General features: G+C 30.2%; 1 protein-coding gene and 1 long non-coding RNA gene across 2 annotated transcripts; one reads left to right on the top strand and one right to left on the bottom strand.

Annotated features, from left to right (window-relative positions):
• The first annotated feature begins 1,555 nt into the window (after window positions 1-1,555).
• Window positions 1,556-7,689, top strand: LOC101503484 (cation/H(+) antiporter 20-like). Its single transcript, XM_004493943.4, has 4 exons — window positions 1,556-2,019; window positions 2,106-2,942; window positions 5,398-6,351; window positions 6,988-7,689. Exons 1-4 carry the CDS (start codon window positions 1,840-1,842, stop codon window positions 7,384-7,386), a joined length of 2,370 nt encoding a protein of 789 aa, XP_004494000.1. The 5' UTR covers window positions 1,556-1,839; the 3' UTR covers window positions 7,387-7,689.
• Window positions 7,690-17,626: 9,937 nt separating this feature from the next.
• On the bottom strand, window positions 17,627-18,224 carry LOC140919535 (uncharacterized). The gene is made up of 2 exons (XR_012162181.1): window positions 18,088-18,224; window positions 17,627-17,996 (listed from the first exon to the last, which is right to left on the bottom strand). It is a non-coding gene; the product is annotated as an uncharacterized lncRNA (long non-coding RNA).
• Between the last annotated feature and the right edge of the window lie 2,646 nt (window positions 18,225-20,870).

Consider the following 20,870-nt stretch of genomic DNA (forward strand, 5'->3'; position numbering starts at 1 on the left):
AATATATGACCACACACATCTACAACTACTCTTTTACTTGTATTTTGTGAAAAAAAAATAGTATTTTAATAAAATTAAAGTTATTTCTTAAGTTATATATATTTTGAGAGTGTCATATTATTAATTGAATGCCACATCAACATATTATTTTATATATCATCAAAATTTAATTTAAAATATATATAAGTAAGAAAGAAGATAGATAGTTTAAATTTATACCTAAAACAATAAAATAAAAAAAAAAAAGAAAAAAATTGTAAATAAAATTAAGGTTCTGTTTGACAAAGAAAAAAAAAGCAAACTTATAATTTATAAGATATAAGTTTTGTTTGATAACAGACATTTATAAACTTATAACATATAATTTATTGTATTTTTTTATAAACTGATTCAAATAGTTTATAAACTAATAGTTTATATCATCTTTTCTTCTAATTTTCCTTTTACTATTCTAACAAAAATCTTTTTTTACACTTTATAATTTATTTACCATCATTTAAAATAAGGAGTTTTAAAATAATTTAAATAAATGATTTATTTATAAATAATTTATATACTTTAAAATTTAAAATAATTTGGATAAATAATAATTTAAAGTAAATAAATTAAAATAGTTTCTTTATTATAATTTAAAACTAGCTAAATAAAAAAAATTAGATTAATAAATATTTTTTGTAACAATTTTAAATCATTTATAAATAATATAAATTTTAAATTAAAAAATTTATTTATTTTATTTAAAATAAATTAAATTAATAAATTCTAAATTACTACTTTTAAAATATTTTAAGCATTAACTGATAAAATTTATTTTTAACTAAAAATATTATTTCATGTTATTTTATATTTTTAAGCTAAATAATTAAAAAAACACACACAATAACTTATTGATTTCAAATGGATTTAAAGAATACATCTAATGTATATTTTATTATTTTTGTTTATGTTTAAGTTCAACAGGGTTATTTATTATTTTTACTGGTGTGTACTATCTAAATTTCAAGCCCTTTATTTATTATTCATTTAGGTTAGGGAGTTAGATTCTTAGATTTGATATAGTTATAAAGATAATTATTCTTATCAATCTAATATTTGCTAGATTAATTGTAACAATTTCAACGTCAACCATGGCGATTTTTTCTTTGGGTAATGTCAACAATTATTGGTATCGATCCAATTGTTGGGTAGTTGCCATTATTTTTAAAGAAAATACAGTAGAAGTACGTCCGATCGATCATTATAATAAAATATCATCAAAATTATATCTTAAATTTTTTGTATGTTATTTGTGACTAACCCTTAATTTATAATTTTTTCATCTTATTTCGATAATTTATTTTTAAAATATTTAAAAAGTTATCCATTATTATTTTTTCCCGATTTTTTATCATTTAATATATTAGGGTATTTTGTCTTGGGTTGAAAAATTGTAACATTTAAATTTATTTATTTTTTATATTACTGTCTTGAGCATGGGGAGGAGAGAAGGTGTATTCAAAGCAGCACCCAAAATCATCAGTTACGTTCCCCTATAAATAAGCCTCCTCTACAAAGTCCAAATATCCCAAATAACTCTCCTTCAGACTTCAGTGTGACTTCCTCTATAAATAAGCCTCCTCTACACAAATATCCCAAATAACTCTCCTATAAATAAGCCACAAATATCCCAAATAACTCTCCTTCAGACTTCATCAGTTACGTTCAGTGTGACTTCCCACACTTCCCAATAAAACACTCCTTCAGTTCAGTTTAATGTGATTTCCCCTTCAGCTAGGTTCAGTTTTCTTGTTCCCAAAAAAAACTCATAATTAAACCACCATAAAATTTATGCGATAAAAAATGCCGGTGAACATAACCTCCATCAAAACATCCTCCAATGGAGTTTGGCAAGGAGATAATCCCCTCGATTACGCTTTCCCTCTCCTCATCGTTCAAATCACTGTAGTCCTCTTTGTTAGCCGCTCCCTCGCTCTCCTCTTCAAACCTCTCCGCCAACCCAAAGTCATTGCTGAGATTGTCGTATGTATCACACATAACTGCATTCATTTATTCTTTTCTTTTTATACTCTTTACATTAAATTATATTTCATTTGCATATATTTTAGGGTGGAATTCTGTTAGGTCCATCAGCACTTGGAAGGAACAAAAGCTATTTGCACCGCATATTTCCGTCATGGAGTACACCAACGCTAGAATCCGTTGCAAGCATTGGTCTTCTCTTCTTCCTCTTCCTCGTTGGTCTCGAATTAGATCTCAATTCCATTCGCCGTAGCGGTAAAAGAGCATTCAGCATAGCAGCTTGCGGAATCTCCCTTCCATTCGTCTCCGGCATCGGCGTTGCAATCGTCCTCCGCAAAACCGTCGATGGAGCCGATAAAGTCGGATTCGCTCAATTTCTCGTTTTCATGGGAGTCGCGCTTTCAATAACCGCATTTCCAGTTCTGGCACGAATCCTCGCTGAACTCAAACTCCTAACAACGCGCGTGGGCGAAACAGCGATGGCAGCAGCAGCATTCAACGACTTAGCCGCGTGGATTTTACTCGCTTTAGCAATCGCATTAGCTGGAAATGGCGCTGACGGTGGTGACAGTAAAAGCCCTCTGGTTTCCGTTTGGGTTCTTCTGTCAGGAGCCGGCTTCGTTGCTTTCATGATGGTTGTTATAAGTCCGGTAATGAAGCGCGTGGCTCAAAGATGCTCAGCGGAAAATGAAGCCGTTAACGAAGTTTATATATGTTTGACTCTAGCGTGTGTAATGGTTTCAGGATTCGTAACGGACTTCATAGGGATTCACTCAATATTCGGGGCATTTGTTTTTGGGTTGACTATTCCGAAGAGTGGGAATTTTGCGGAGAGGTTGATAGAGAGAATAGAGGATTTTGTTTTGGGTTTGTTACTTCCACTTTACTTTGCTTCGAGTGGGTTGAAAACTAATGTGACTAAAATTAGATTTATTTAATTACTTAATTTATTACGTTTTTCTCATTAAATACTTCATTCAAATTTGTTGCATATTTTTTTGGTTACAAACTTCATTGAAATTATGAACAGTGTGACAAAAAAACGTTGAAAGATTCGTTTTTCAATTGTATATTTGTCAATTTTACGCAAATTTCAAATTAACTTTCAAGCCTACGTATGCTGATATGAGTAATTCAAATTTCTTAAATAAAGTCTTGAAAATGCCGTCAAAGAAGAAACTAATAAAGATACTAGTCACCTCAATTTTTTAGCTGGGATTAGCGATAAAATAAATCTCAATTAAATAATTATATTGTGTATTTTTCAAAGGAAAATTCAACTACAACGTTCTCAAGGAAAAAACAATGTGATGCGGGAAAAATGAATACATGTTACTGTTAGGTTTAGAAATTTAATGGAGAGGAATTAAGAGCTTGATTTAGGTTAATTAAGAACAGTGTGACACGTGGTTGGTGTTTTAGTGTGTATTGATTTGGTTGGGTGATTGGGTCGGCTTGACAGTTCTAAAAAGTACTCTAAACACAATTTTAACGTGTCCAAATGAAAAGTTGAAGGAAGTGTGCAAAGCTAAATTTGTTTCATATGCATTTTATTTTACTTGGTGTAGTTTATGTTAGTTTCAATACTTTACGGATTTGGGTGAATATTTTATTTATTCAAAATTCTAATAAAATACTCTCTTCAGTATATATAAAAAAAATTTATCAATAAAAATGAATGTATTTTGTATTAAATATATCAACGTTTACGTACTAATTTTTTTAATTTTATATTCATAAACCAAAAATGTTTTTGCTGTCATATCTGTTTGATCACTGTTTTGTTCCATTAATGTTCTGGCTCAGCAGCCGTGTTGAGTAAGGTTAGGGAAATAATTAGATACTTAGATTAAAATATCTATTACTACTAGTCCAATGGCATGATACTAATTTTGATGTAATTTTTTTTTCTGACTATTAATTAATTAATTATAGTGGCGTCTTTCATATAAACATGAATCTCGTGAAGTAAGACTTTGGTGATCGCCTTATTTAGTTTCTTTTTACTTTAGCTGAGCTCATATGCAATTTCATCCAATTAGTGGATGCTTTTTTATCAAATCGTAGCATGCATTATGAGCTAGCTTTCTAAAAGAGAAACGAAACACGTTTGACGAAGCCGGTGATAAATTAGGAAGCTAAGGAATTGGTCTCTCCAGTTAATTACTGATTTTTAATTTACTCCGTTTGGGGATGGCGTGTTCACTTTGGAATCTTATTTACTAGAAAGGTTTTTTTCTTTATTTTCGAGAAAATATTTACTAGAAAAGTAAAAATGAAATAAAAATTGGTACACATAAAAGTAATATATTGCAAAGAAAAGTCTAGGCTGTCCAGCATATGAACCCATTCCCACCGCTTTCCTGGTTGTCATATGTATTAACATGTGCCATGAAATGCCATTTTAATTGGCCTGGCTTATAGATTCAGCAATAAGCATCATCTTGATTATATTCTTGTTTCCCTTAGTTTCTAATGAGTTCCAAACTATAAAAATATTGATAATTAATTCCCAAGAAAATTAAATTAGTAAGAGATATTTAAAGATAAAAAGTTATGAAATTTGTCTATAATTCTTTACTAAACTCACTAACCAAAATACTAATTAAAGAGAAATTTAAGTTTTTCTATCACTATTTTTACAACTAATTATATTTTGTATTAGTTATGAATTATGCATTATAATCACAGTTTCACACTCTTTTTAATAATAATTTATTTGATGTTAAAAACAGTATGAAAATCTATTGGCACCAAATTATTTAACATTTTTTCTTTTACTTTTGTTAGGTCTTCCCAATCTAGTATTGTCATTTTGTCTTTCTTATGTCATATAATAGGAGTACTTGACTATCTCTTTTGGCTGGGTAATTTGACTATTATGGTAGCTAGGGAATAAACATTATATCTGGTGTCACGTTATTGCTAATCATAGCACATGAATAATATACTTTACTTAGCCTATGGTGATTAATTTTTGTTGCAGATGCATCAAAAGTAATGAAAGATATTAAATAATAGAAAGATAATCGAATGCTGTATACATGACATACATTACGTTTTATTCTAGGGGTAGTACGTGGTAAGAGACTTTTTTTTTTGACAAAACATGGTAAGAGACTTAAACAAATCATATTTTTTTTTAAAATGGAACATGGTCCAAATTATCCTAAAGGTTATGGGATTTGGGTGGTGTTTAGTTCAGTGTGAAGTCCATGAATACTGAATCCAATTCCATGACATTTTCATTTACAAAATGTGTCCTATCCTATCCTTATATGAACGAGTAATTTAATTACAAAATGTGTCCACAATGGATTATATGATCGATGCTATAATCTAATTACAATTTATTTTTTTTACTGGATTTTATTATAGGTTTTGAACGACGAAATATTTGCAATCTTGGTACTCATGGCTCTGTTCACAACCTTCATCACAACCCCACTAGTGATGGCAATCTATAAACCAGCTCGTGGCATCGCAACAAAAACTATCCGCAAACTAGGTGACATGTCCTCACATTCTAAAGACAAAAACGTTGTGGATCAGCTTCGTGTCCTAGCATGTATCCACGGTCCAAGCAACATTCCCTCAATTATCAGCCTCATTGAATCAACTCGTAGCACAAAAACTTCCCTCCTCAAAGTCTTTATCATGCACCTTGTTGAGCTCACCGAACGTTCATCTTCAATCATCATGGTTCAACGCGCTCGCAAAAACGGTTTTCCTTTCTTCAACCGGTTTAACCGCGACCAATGGTATAACCGTCTTGCTGGGGCTTTTCAGGGCTATAGTCAATTGGGCCGGGTCATAGTCCGGTCCACTACGGCAATCTCATCTCTATCCACAATGCATGAGGATATATGCCACGTGGCGGAGGAAAAAAGAGTGACAATGATCATTTTACCCTTCCACAAACATTGGAGAATGGAAGTGGATGAGGAAAATGAAAATGAGGAACATGAGGTGTTGGAAAATGCTGGGCATGAGTGGAGAGCTGTAAACCAAAGGCTACTTAAGAATGCTCCTTGTTCTGTGGGCGTGCTTGTTGATAGAGGATATGGGCTTGAGTCGAAGAATGTGGGCCCAGATGGAACTGTAACCCAACGGATATGTATTGTGTTTTTTGGTGGGCCTGATGATCGTGAGGCTTTAGAGTTGGGGAAGAAAATGGCTGAGCATCCGGCAGTTGCAGTGACAGTTGTGAGGTTTGTTGAGCAAGATGGGGGTTTGACTGGTAATAACTTTGTTTTACGCCAAACGCCTAACAAAAGTACAGAGGAGAACTATAGCTTCTCCATTGCAAAAATGAACCGACAAAAAGAACAGGTAATACTCCAAAAAAACTTACTAACTCTATTATGCTTAGAAGTTAGAGCATAGTAATTTTAATGGATTGAATATGCTAATTTTTGTATTTGATGCCCAATTATATTTTTTTTAATTTTATTGATATGCCCATAAAAATGTGTTGCATGTGCATTCAAATATATTATCTAATTATTATGTTATTTTGTTATCTTGGTTCTTAAAATAAATATCTCAACAATTATCATACAATTAGATGAATGTGTAATTTTTTTCCTATTAATGCATATGAAGTAAGGCCATTTCATTTTTGTCATTTTGGTTTTTCAATTCTGAAAATTTTAACAACAAAAATAATTTATTAGCTAACTTTTTGCAGACTATTTGATTGAGGAAAACAGCTAAGAGGATTAAATTGACACATTTTCAGAAATTAGACCAAAAACAAAAACTAGCATATTTTGGGACTAAGCATGTTTAAGCTAATTTTAATTTTATTATTGTGTATTATATATACTTACCAACTAATTTTAGAGAATTTTCTTCTTCTTTTTTCCTTTTTTTCAAATAAATCAACTTGCATACTTATGCCTTGTCATATATATATATATATATATAATGATTATTTGTATGTACATTGCTATTAATTAATTTCAGGAGTTGGATGAAAAGGCAATGGAGGAATTTCGAAGCAAGTGTGGTGAAACGGTGAAGTACATTGAAAAGGGTAGTAGCAACGTTGTGGAGGAGGTAATAGTTATAGGAGAAAATGGGGATTACGATCTCATAATTGTTGGAAAGGGACGATTTCCATCTACTATGGTGGCACAACTAGCAGAGAGGGAAGCAGAGCATGCAGAGTTAGGTCCCATAGGAGACATTCTAACATCCTCAATACGACACAAAATGGTGTCATCAGTGCTTGTTATTCAACAGCATGATGTGGCATTGACAGAGGATTCACCAATGTACAAGGTCAAGGTGCATGATGAAAACGTTGCTGAAGTTTCATCTAACAGGCATGAGATCTCCATAGCAAACGATAATGTAGTGTAATTACCTATTTTTAATCATTTTCTATCATCTTTAATAGTATTAAAGCATTCTATATTTACCTTATATTTTCTGTTAAAATTAGTCTGCACTGTCATTGTGTTATATAAGAGACGAGACATCCTAAAGTAGTACCACTATATCTTGCAAAAGAGATAAAGTTCAAAACTAAAAAAGTTCCTCTCTCTCTAATGAAGTTGTGATTATAAAGTAAATATGTAACTATCCTTTAATTTTGGTTGGCTGATAATACCACTGGGTGCATGCATCTTAAATGAAAATAAAAGTTATAAATATTTTTCTTTACGTTGAGTTGTACAATGTGCGAATTAGTTATACTGCCTAATTTTCTGTGAACTATATACTGAATTTATTCACCAACACTATCAATCTAGATATAGATGACTTAAATCTATCTTTAATAGTTTACCTTATACTCTCGCTGTCTCAAAATAAGTGATTTTTTATATTGATTAAACATAACATAAAATACTGTAAATATATATAAAAAGAATATGGAAACTCAAATCAGTAATTTACTAAACAAACTATAGATATTTACATAAAATAAAAAGTAAATAAATAAATGTTAACCATACAATACTAAATAATAATTATATATTTTTCCAACCTTGCCCGAAATAAGACATGTATATGACATGTTTTAATACTATACTTTTATATCAACTAAATATTATGTATAGATTGGATTGTAAAAATACATATTTTTATATTAATAAATGAAAAATATGATTCATATTAGAACCTGCAATTTAATAAATTAACTTTTAATACCTCCGTAAAATATAAAATAAATAAATGTCAGTTGTTTTAATAATATAAATCAACAACATATATATGGAATTAATAAAATAAAACACTCTTTCAGCTCAAAAAAAAAAAAAACAGAATGAACACTTTTTGTCAAAAAAAAAAAAAGAGAATAAACACAATATTTAATTTTTTTTACTCAACAATACTTAATTTTTATAAACACACAAATATATACAAATTGATTAAATCGATGATTTAGTCAAATGATCAATAGTTGAAGTCTCCTGTGAATCATTAATTCATAATGCATTTGGTTTACTCATGTGTTCTCGAACCCTCAACAATTTAGAGTTATCTTTGAATTCTAAATTACTCATATGCATTATTATTTTTATTTATTTTTTATTTAAATAAATGATTCTTACATATATTTAGTTTATTATTGCATTTTTGGTGCTTTTGTCGTCAACGTCTGACATTATTGTTTTTTCGTCGTCGACATACGGCATTTTTGTTGTTGTTGTCGTCTTCATACAACAATTTTTAACATGGTTCAAATTGATAGATCGATTCAATTCATTATAGATTCAATCAATAACTTGATTGTCAATCCTATAAATTATGAGACATGAGAATTTCAGTTATTTCAATTATGTCAACAAAAATTATAGATATTTTATCGTTATATGTTATTAAATTGAAGGATGTTAGCTTATTTATAGATTTATTATTTTTAATTTTTACAACTTGGAAATTGTACTATCTTCTGTATACTCTATCAATTAAAATAAATAATTATATTTAACTATTAAAAAGAAAAAACATCTGTTAATTTATTGTGTTGAACTTTGAAGCGCTAACAATAATACAATTTTCTCTCAAAATAAATAAATAAATAAATAAATTTGTTTATGGATAGAGAATACCCAGCCTCTCAAAATTCTCCTTGACTAAAAATTTATCTCAAAATTAATATTATTATCAGTATTAATTTATAATCTGATTATTTTTTTTAATAATATTAATTTATATGCAATAAAATCACATACACTGAATCAAATTATATAAAAGTATCATTTTCAGAGGTTAATTATTTTTAAAATATATTCATAAAAATTAACCTAAAGTGCTTTGATTAAATATATATGTAAAACTATTTTATAATATCGACGTATACAAATTAAATTTCTTTCCTAATTGTATCCTCTTTATTTATTTTTATAAGCCAATTTATTGAAAAGAGTATAAGGGCACTCTAAATCTAATACAAATGAAATAAAATCATACATAAGATAACTAACTATTTCACCAATATATAAAAACTAAAATTTTGCCTATACCCTCCCAATTAATAAACCGTGACCAAGATATTCTATTAATGTTATCTTCCAAAATGTTATTCTTTTCACAATTTGCAGTTAGATGATTCAACCAAATTGTAATTTTTTTTGACTTATTTGGATTAAATCTCAATGATGGTTGCTTTGGATCTTTGAAGACTAAAGCCACAAAACTGAACCGACAAAAAAATGAAGCACCGCAATAATTGCGTTTGCAAAGAAATAGCAGTCTGTACACACTGTACAAGCTAGTTAATGAGGGAGAATTAAAATTTGAATTGACTTTCTCTTATTCAAGAAATAAAAGAAAATATTTTTAGTTAAACTCTGTCTTAATATATAGAATCTTATTTATTCATTTTTGCTGTAAGGATTAAATAAGTTTTTAATTCTATAAATTTTACTATTTTATTTTTAATTGTTATAAAAAATTTCATTAATTTTTAATTTTCTAATTTTTAATTTTAAATCAACTTTTGTGTATCTTTTCAATTTAGAATAATTTTTTGCAATAAAATTTAGAACATATCTAACAATTTTATTGTAAAACTTATAATTTTTTAACAAATGATAAATTAAATATGAATTTTTACATTTTAACGCTTAAAAAAATTTAATTTATAGTTTATTAAAAAAAATTTAATTTTTTTGAAGATTTTTTTTAAAATACACATGAGTTGATTTAAAATTAAGGACAAAAGCAGATTTGAAACTAAAATTTGACAAAAATTTTTATAGAGATAAAAATATTAAAATTTAATACTTATTAAACACTAATTTTAATTACTATAATAAAAGTGTAAATTAACTATCACTCTTAAAAAAAAATTAATAAAACAATTTAATTTATCAACATATTTAATACTAGTACAAATTTTTTTAATTCCTGTGATTTATCAAAAGTAGTCTTACGTATAAGAACAAATGTACTATTAAATATCTTAACAACTACTATCTCAATTTTATTTAAGAGTTAGAAATAAAAAATTCTATTACTATAATTTTAATTTATAAAAGTAAATTCTTAATTAAAGTTACTATTTTAAAAAACACGCTTATTTATTTTACTAATATATCTAGAAACTATAGAAATAAATTTATTTTCTGTTTCGAGATAGATATGATCTCTATCCTTAAAGTGCTCTCTCATTTTATATATTTTTAAATGATTTTTGTACATATTTTAAAAAAGAAAGATAGTTCTGTAACAATTTATAGTATATTTAATAGGTTTATTTTTATGTACAAATTTTCTTTATATATATATATATATAATTTTTGTTTTTCATCTACTAATATATTGAGTATTAATTATGAGAATATTGAGAAATGTAATATATATATATATATATATATATATATATATATATATATGTTTAGGGACAACTTTTTAATTCACTTATATTTAAATACAGAATTAACAAAAATAATCAACCACTAGATTCAAACCAATATCATTATAAATTTTGTATAATTAAATATTTAATTTATATTATAAGAGATATACCACATGTAATGTTAAGGTAGGATCATCAACTATGAGATAATTTACAATGAATTTATATATAATTTATTAATGGTAAAATTTTAGATTTAAAAACAAGTCACCTCTGTTAACAATGAAAAGAGGAAGAAAGAGGAAGAAGAGAAACAACCACTCTAGAGTTTCATAACATATAATGAACTAAACTGAAGTTAATAGGGTTACAATGAGTATATATAGAGGAAAATAGAAAATATCTAAAATACCATTACTACTAATATATAATAATATTATCTAATATCTCCCCTCAAACTCACGATGCATTAACATGGAGCATCGAGAGTTTGTCAACTAAAAAACAAAAACGTTTAATGGAATGCATCTTTGTGAACAAATCAACAATCTGTAAAGAAGAAGAGACAAATGGTAGAGTAATAGTTTCATGCTGAAGATGATGACGAGTAAGATGACAATCAATCTCAATGTGTTTGGTGCGTTCATGAAAGACCGAGTTGTGAGCAATTTGAATAGCACTCTTGTTATCGCAGTGCATCGGAGTTGGCTCAGAAAGAGAGATACCCATATCAGACAAAAGCCAACGCAACCAAATTATTTCAGCGGTAGTGGATGCCAAAGCACGATACTCAGCTTCTGTAGAAGAGTGAGAGACAATGTCTTGTTTCTTACTCTTCCAAGAAATAAGAGAGTCTCCAAGAAAGATACAAAACCCTGTGGTGGATTTACGATAAGTGGTATCACCAGCCCAATCAGCATCAGAATAAGCTCGTAACTCTAATGAGGATGACGATGGAAAAAGAAGACTTTGAAATTGAGTTCCTCGAAGATAACGAAGAATCTGAAGAACTGCTGCCCAATGTACTGTAGTGGGAGAGACAACAAACTGACTAACAACATGAACAACATAAGCAATGTCAGGTCTGGTAATCGTAAGATACACTAAGCTGCCAACCAAAGTACGATACAAAGTGGAATCTGGTAAAGGAACACCATCCGAGGGAGCATATTTTACATTCAACTCAAGAGGAGTATCTGTTGCTCTAGTATCAGAAAGACGAGCCTGATCAAGAATGTTTGCAATGTACTTGGATTGAGAAAGAAGGTAACCTCTATGAGAGTATGCAACTTCAATCCCCAAGAAATAGCGAAGAGTTCCCAAGTCCTTCATCTCAAACTGTTTGGCTAACTGCAATTTTAACTCATTGATTCCACTAACATCATCATCTGTAATAATCATATCATCAACATATAGAGAAAGTATAATGCGACCATGAGTGGTGGACCTTATAAACAATGCAGAATCATGTTCACTAGAGCGAAAACCAAGAGAAGTGATCACAGTAGAGAATTTCTCAAACCAAGCTCGAGGAGCCTGTTTAAGACCATACAAAGCCTTTTTTAACTTACATACTTCTTCTGGATCATGAGAAACTCCTTGTGGAGGGATCATATAGCCTTCTTCATGAAGCTCACCATTTAAAAATGCATTTTTGACATCCATTTGGTAAATATGCCATTGATGAATAGATGCAACTGCAATAAGAGTACGAATAGTGGTCATCTTGGCTACAAGAGCAAAAGTTTCTTCATAATCCATACCATATTGTTGAGAGAAACCCTTAGCAACAAGACGTGCTTTGTAGCGCTCAACTGACCCATCAGACTTAGTTTTGATCTTGTATACCCAACGAGACCCAATAGCACGTTTTCCAGGAGGAAGAGGTACTAATTCCCAAGTGTTGGTTTTGTGCAATGCAGATAGTTCTTCTGCCATAGCCTGCTGCCAAAGAGGATCAAGAACAACCTCTTTATAGGAAGAGGGCTCAGATAAACTGTGAATAGAGGTTAAGAAAGAAGTAAACGAAGCCGAGTAAGTTGAATAGACAAAATCAGGTAACTGAGTAGACTTACGTTGACGAGAAGGGTAACGAGGAGGATCAACAATCGCAAGAGTTGGTTGGACAGCCGGGGGGACAAGAGGGATGTCATCATGTGGAGTATAGTATTTGTACTGCAATTCTCAACATTACAATTCTCAACTCTTAGTAATCTGAGAATCAGAGGAAACAAAGTAAAAAGGGATGTGCTCAAGAAAAACAACATTACGAGATACATAAAGTTTTCTTGCATGAGGATCATAACAACGATAACCCTTTTGACCATCTCCATAACCAAGAAAAACACACATGGCTGAACGAGAAGACAACTTACTGCGCTCTACTTGAGGGCGAAGAACAAAACAAGTAGAACCAAAAACTTTCAAAGAATAGTAATCAGGGGTAGAAGCATATAATTTTTCAAAGGGAGACAAACCTGATATGATAGAGGATGGAATTCTATTAATAGCATGAACAGCAGTAAGAACTGCTTCTCCCCAAAACTCACTAGGAACTGAAGCAGACAACAAAAGGGAACGAGCAGTCTCTATAATGTGACGATGTTTCCTTTCAGCAACTCCATTTTGTTGAGGAGTATCAGTACAAAATGTTTGGTGGCGGGTGTCATCATAAGCAAGTAATTCAGAAAGAATCCATATGGAAGGAGATATACCTGACATACCAGAGGAGTTCAAACCTTTAGAAGAGGTGGTAGACATGGCATGTGATTGAGTGGCAAGAAGTCTTTGAAGCTGTTCTGTAATATCAGATATTTGGGAAGCAGTCTCAGATGAGTATACAAAACCAGAACTAGAGCCAATGGTAGGAGGAGCAGAAGCAACAACATTGGATGATGGCCCCCTAAAATTCTTCTTATGTGCTCTCCCCAATTTCGGACAACGTGCTTTCCAATGACTTTTTTATTTGCAGAATGCACATTCATCATTACCAAACCCAACTCTTCCTTGAGATGTTTTTTTTTTTTAACAGGAGCAACAAAAACAGATGAAGGAGTTGAGAGAATTTCCTTATCTAACGCACCAGAATGAGTCTTAAGTCTGATTTCTTCTGCCAACAATTCACTAACTACTGATTCAACATTAGGAAGGGGGGAACGATGCAAAATACCCTCACGAAGGCCCTCAAAATCATCACGAAGAGCCATTAGAAACCAAACCAGACGCTGCTCCTCTCTTTGATCAATGTATGCTTTGACAGCTTTCAACTCAGGTGATTCCATAAGAGCCAATTGATCACACAAATTAGTCATTGCCGAATAGAATTCCTGAATGGTCATACTGCTCTGCTTAAGGGATCTAATATCACTTTCCAACTGATAACGTTTTGCAAAGTTAGACTGAACATACAAACGTTTCAAGTGATCCCAAATCTCTTTAGCAGTATCATATTTTGCTAGTTCTACTCCTATAGACAACTCAACAGAATTATTAATTCAAGTAATAATTTTTGAATTACTAACATTCCATGTTTTCAGATCTTTTGCATATTGAGTTTCATTCTTTTTATCTGTAGGCTTAACAAAAGTTCCATCAACAAAACCCCACATATCTTTTCCAATCAAAATTTTTTTCATCACATAACTCCAATAAGAGTAATTTTGTCCATTGAGGTGAACACTAACAGCTTGAAGAGAATCATCCTTAACACCAGCCATAACAAATAATGACAGGAAAATACGACAAACACAATCACTGAGACAAAGTAAATTAAGGATAACCTGGTGCTGTGCGAGCACGATTTCTCCCTCTCCAGATGTCTTTTCGTCGATCCGACCGTTGAAGACGAAGATCTAAATGTTGCGAACCTGCTGTCCAAAAATCAGCCCGATCCAACGATTAACGAATGCGCAATCGATGATTTTCTGAGACTCATTTAACAAAATCGGGAATAGGGTTACTCTTCTCTTTTCTCTTTTGGTGGTTGTCTTTCCTATCAAAATAGTTTCTCTCTTCTCTACGGTAGATCCCAAAATTAACCAAAGCTCTGATACCATGTTAACAATGAAAAGAGGAAGAAAGAGGAAGAAGAGAAACAACCACTCTAGGGTTTCATAACATATAATGAACCAAACTGAAGTTAATAGGGTTATAATGAGTATATATAGAGGAAAATATAAAATATCTAAAATACCCTTACTACTAATATATAATAATATTATTTAATAACCTCATGTAAACATAAAATGTCCGATTTCTACTCTATCTAATTAATTTTAGGTTCGAATATTAACCAACTCATTATAGTTATAAAAATATAATTAATATAGCAAAATAATTCATATATAGCTATTCCATATGATAGTCAAGTCCTATTTAACTACTTGTTGACCTACGTTTCGAGGAAGTTTAAATTGAGCATTACGTAAAAAATTTATCTAAGATTATGCAATAAAGATTTGTAAAGCCACATTGTCTACAAACAAATTATTTTTTAATTATTATTTAAAACTCACAAGCATATGTGACATGTTATAACTCAAATAAAATCACAAATAAATTCACTATTTTTTATTTACAAGAAAACTAACCCACTACCTATATTTTATAAATCCAATATACATAGACCCATGTAATGTGACTACGAACTTTTTACTAATATATACATTTGAAAATTGAAACATGGTAATAGAAATTAGAAAGAGTTAATTGAATCTTTCAAACAAATTAAACAGGATAATTAATAAGTAATTAAAACTACAATAAAATAACAAATTAATCTTAACGTTTCAATAGGTTTTTATGTTATCAAAGGTTATCTATTATTTTTTATTATGTATATGGATTATAAATTTTTTACTTTTAATTTTCCTCTTCTCTAATTTCTTCACATTTTTATATTTAATATTCTCTTTTTGTTTAAGCATAGTTACACCAATTAATAACCCACTATAACAAACATAACCTTTTACCAATTAAAGTATTGAGTATAATTTTTTCCTATAAAATATAATTTAAATAATGAATGTTCTTTTAAAGAAAATATAATCATCTAATATTAATGATCAAACACATAAATTTGATATTAATTAATTGGACATTTGTTACAATGTTATATTGTAGTCCATATTTATATTAAAAAAAATTATACAAATTCAAGTAAAATTAGTATCTAGTGAAGTATTAATATATTAATTTTGAAGATTTATAAAAATTTGTCAAGGCAATAAACATTTTAATTTAAAAGTTTAAAAGTTGAATTGATAATTTTCTTTCTCCTATATCCAACGAAAAAGGGCTATGTCATGTGAGAGTGAGATATCTTACCTGCAAAGTTGACTTAACAAAGTTGACTTAACAGGGAAATTAATCTTTTTGTTTTAAAAGTCAATAATTTTAATTCTTTTTTTATATTTTTGAACTACAAAATGACGATTTGATATATTTTAAATAATGTGGCATATGCTATAATGATGTAAAATGACAAACATCAATGATATCACAATAAAACTCTCTAAAAACTTAATTTTAAAACTTGTTTTTTTTCTTCATTTTGTTAACTTAATTAATGAGATATAAATAATTTATACAAAATTGTAAGTTACATCATTTAAATATGTCAAATATAATTTTTTTTTAGTTTAAAAATTTGAAGGAGAGACACAAGATATGACTTTTAAAATAGAGAGATTGATTCCATAAATTTGTGAAAATACGAGAACTAAAATTGCAAGTAAGCCTAATTAAAATTTAAGGTTGAAACGTTTAATAAGTTTCCTCACATTACCTCCTTGACATTTTTTCTTCTTTTTCTCTCATGTTTGCAACCTTTAATTTTTCTTTGCTTGCTCAAAATTTTACCATAAAAATAACCTACCACACCCACATTCAAAGAACCCTAATCCACATACAAATTTACCTTTTTATTTGTATTTTGTTAAAGAGATAGTATTTTGATAAAATTAAAGTTAGTTATGTTGGAAAACATAGATTTATTTTTTGCTTATATTTTGTAAAAGATATAGTATCACTACGCGAAAAAACGGCTTTTACAGCACTTTTTTTAAGCCATTTACAGCGCTTTTTCAAAAAAATAAGCGCTGTGGAAACGGGCGCTGTAAATGATACAACAGCGCTTTTATAAAAGCGCTATAAAACATGTAAATACAACGCGCGCTTGTTATGCACATTTTACAGCGCTTCTTCACAAAAAGCGCTGTAATATGCACCCCGTCATATGAGTTATGGGTGTGCATATTACAGCGCTTTCTCACAAAAGCGCTGTAATATGCCCACCCATAATTTCATATATGGGCGTACATATTACAGCGCTTTCTCGAAAAAGCGCTGTAAAATGCCTACCCATAATTTCATATATGGGTGTGCATATTACAGCGCTTTCTCGAAAAAGCGCTGTAAAATGCCTACCCATAATTTCATATTATGGGTCTGCATTTTACAGCGCTTTTCTTGTACATATTACAGCGCTTTCTCACGGAAGCGCTGTTGAAGGTGCACCATTAAAGCGCTTTAGAACAACATTTTACAGCGCTTTTTAAAAAAGCGCTGTAAAATGCATTATTTTTTTTTTTTTTAAACGCTGTAAATTAATTATTTGAAATGAAAAATGCTTTTTAGCTTTTTATGGCACTTTTTTTAAAAAGCGCTGTCTTTTATCATTGTACCCAAAATTATTTTTGATCCAAAATCACTTCACAATCAGTAGAACAGAACATATTACAGACAATCAGTAGAACAGAACATATTATAGACAATCAGTTCACACAATCAATAGAACATAAATCAGAACTCTGTAACTTTTTTAACATATATGTAACTCTGTAATTTACAACCTAAGTAACTACATTCAGATACATATATACAACCTAATTTACAACCTAATTACCTACATTCAGATCCATTATATAATAACTAACAGATCCATTATATGCATATATTGTGTCCTATGATCATTTACATATAATAACTAACAGAATATACATTATATGCACTAGCTACCATATAATATTCAGATCCCTTGCCCAGCAGCAAGCTATTTCCCAGAAAATCAAATAATTTTCATGTCAAGCACGTACTGACACCATTCTTCCTTTAATTCCATCAGATCTTCCTCAGAATATGATGGACTGGAATTGGCAAAGTACTGCAATATAAAAATTGAACATATTATATTAAGTTAGTATCAAATATATAGATAATTTATATATGAAAATCATATAATGCAAATACCGTACCGTTTCTGGGATAATAGTTTTATTCTTCTCAACAATCTCCTTCATGAATCTCAATATGTAGTACCCACAGTCGATGTTATTTGTTTGACGAGGGCACTTTATTGAGATCCATGTAATGTTATTAGACTTCTGCTTCGACACTTTAGCACCTCTTTGAGCTCGATAAACTTTTAAGGCACTATCGAATGAATAAATGTGATTATTAGAGCATGAATATTTATATATATATATATAAATATTCATGCTCTAATAATCACATTTATTCATTCGATAGTGCCTTAAAAGTTTATCGAGCTCAAAGAGGTGCTAAAGTGTCGAAGCAGAAGTCTAATAACATTACATGGATCTCAATAAAGTGCCCTCGTCAAACAAATAACATCGACTGTGGGTACTACATATTGAGATTCATGAAGGAGATTGTTGAGAAGAATAAAACTATTATCCCAGAAACGGTACGGTATTTGCATTATATGATTTTCATATATAAATTATCTATATATTTGATACTAACTTAATATAATATGTTCAATTTTTATATTGCAGTACTTTGCCAATTCCAGTCCATCATATTCTGAGGAAGATCTGATGGAATTAAAGGAAGAATGGTGTCAGTACGTGCTTGACATGAAAATTATTTGATTTTCTGGGAAATAGCTTGCTGCTGGGCAAGGGATCTGAATATTATATGGTAGCTAGTGCATATAATGTATATTCTGTTAGTTATTATATGTAAATGATCATAGGACACAATATATGAACATGCATATGGATCTGAATGTAGTTTAGGTTGTAAATTAGGTTATATATATATACGTATCTGAATGTAGGTAATTAGGTTGTAAATTAGGTTGTATATATGTATCTGAATGTAGTTACTTAGGTTGTAAATTACAGAGTTACATATATGTTAAAAAAGTTACAGAGTTCTGATTTATGTTCTACTGATTGTGTGAACTGCTTATGGTATTTGAATATGTTTTGTTGTTGTGTGCACTGATTGTGAAGTGATTTTGGATCAAAAATAATTTTGGGCACAAAGATAAAAGACAACGCTTTTTAAAAAAATGCCCTCTTGAGTTTCAGAACTTTGTTCAATAGTTTCCTAAAATACATGTAACATTAAAAAGATAAGTTCAATAGCATTTTTAAAATACAATATTAAAAAATATTAAAGTGATAATATACTTACACAAAGTTCTACAACTTTCTTGACATTTTCATTATCAACCACTCCTTCTTTGTTAACACGCGCTTCCTTCCATAAGATATGACGACCCAAGGGTTGATCGGCTTGGGTGTCTTTTCTCTATTCGTTAAAATCATAAACAAAATAATACAAATTAGTTACACACTATAGTTTATAATACAAATTACAAGTGATGTTTAATTACTTACAATTTTTTGTTCAAGGCGTGCATATCCCATACGTGATTTCTTGTATGGGTGTTTTGGGTTGCTTGCCCGTTCGCGATTTGCCTTACTAATATTCTATATAAAAAAAAAATAGCAATTGTGTAAAAATTTAAAATACGCTACGAATATGAATAATAAAACACAAATGCTAATAAATTAATCACTTACGACAAACGCCGGGTCAGAACGTTTGGAAACAAATGCACTCCATTCATCCTTTGATATATAATGTTGATATATCTTTGGAGGTTCAGCATTTGTGTTTCCTTCTCTATCTTTTAGATAGAAATTTGAGAGATGGGATCTAAATCCACGATGGATTTTCCCAGCAACTCTCAAAACATATGACTTTCGTTCCTCATCAAGAACAAAAGTGGTCTGCAATGAAAACAATTATAAGTAATGTATTTTACAGAAAAAAAATTATAAATGACAAAAGAGTAGATCAAAATATTTACTTGAATGTCATTCCAGATGATATCTTTGGCATCCTTCAACGCCTTATCTCTCCAGTTGTCTATTGTTATTGGGACATTTTGACGAACAACAGCCCCAATGTAGCTTACAAACATGGAGCTGTTGGGGTCAACTGGCTGACCACTCTCGTTCCAGCCAACCTAATAAACTCATATAGTAAGTACATGCCCTAAACCCTAAAAAAAGATAAAAAAACACACAGCAAACAGAGTATATATAGTATACCTCAAATTTAATGCCACTGCTCCGTGCTTTAATCACCCTTTGCATGATAGTTGCACCACGTTTGACTTCTTTTTCGTAAGTCTTAGAGGTGCCAACTTCTTCATTTTGAACTTCTAAATCTTTGTTTGTATCCATTTAACTACAACAAGTTCAACATGCACTTTAGTATAACATCAACAAGCTCAACATGGATCATGCATTATTATAAACAAACTCAACATGTATCAGTATATCTTAAAAAAGCTCAACATGCATTCTAATGATTACAAAAATTTAATAACATCAATACCTGAATAATGATGGTTCGAAGAAAGACGAAATGCAAAGAAAAGAGGGTTTGCAGAAAGTTCACAGAAATATGGTTCACAGAAATACGGTTTGAAGAAATACGTAATGAGGGTTACGTATTTCAATGAAAATATATTGTGTGAAATGGGAGAGATGATCTTGGATGGAAATAAGGTTCGAAATGAAGGAGATGATCGTGGAAATAAGGTTCGTAAAGGACGGGATGATAGGGTTTGCAAAAGAAGAGAAGAAATGAAGGTTGAGATGAAGGTTACGTAATGAAGAGGAAACTGAAGAGGTAACTGTTATATATACGTAACACTTTTACAGCGCTTTTTATAAGCCTTTTACAGCGCTTATTTTGTAAAGCGCTCTAAAAG

The sequence above is a fragment of the Cicer arietinum genome, chromosome 3 (assembly GCF_000331145.2).
Source record: "Cicer arietinum cultivar CDC Frontier isolate Library 1 chromosome 3, Cicar.CDCFrontier_v2.0, whole genome shotgun sequence".
NCBI lineage: Eukaryota > Viridiplantae > Streptophyta > Magnoliopsida > Fabales > Fabaceae > Cicer > Cicer arietinum.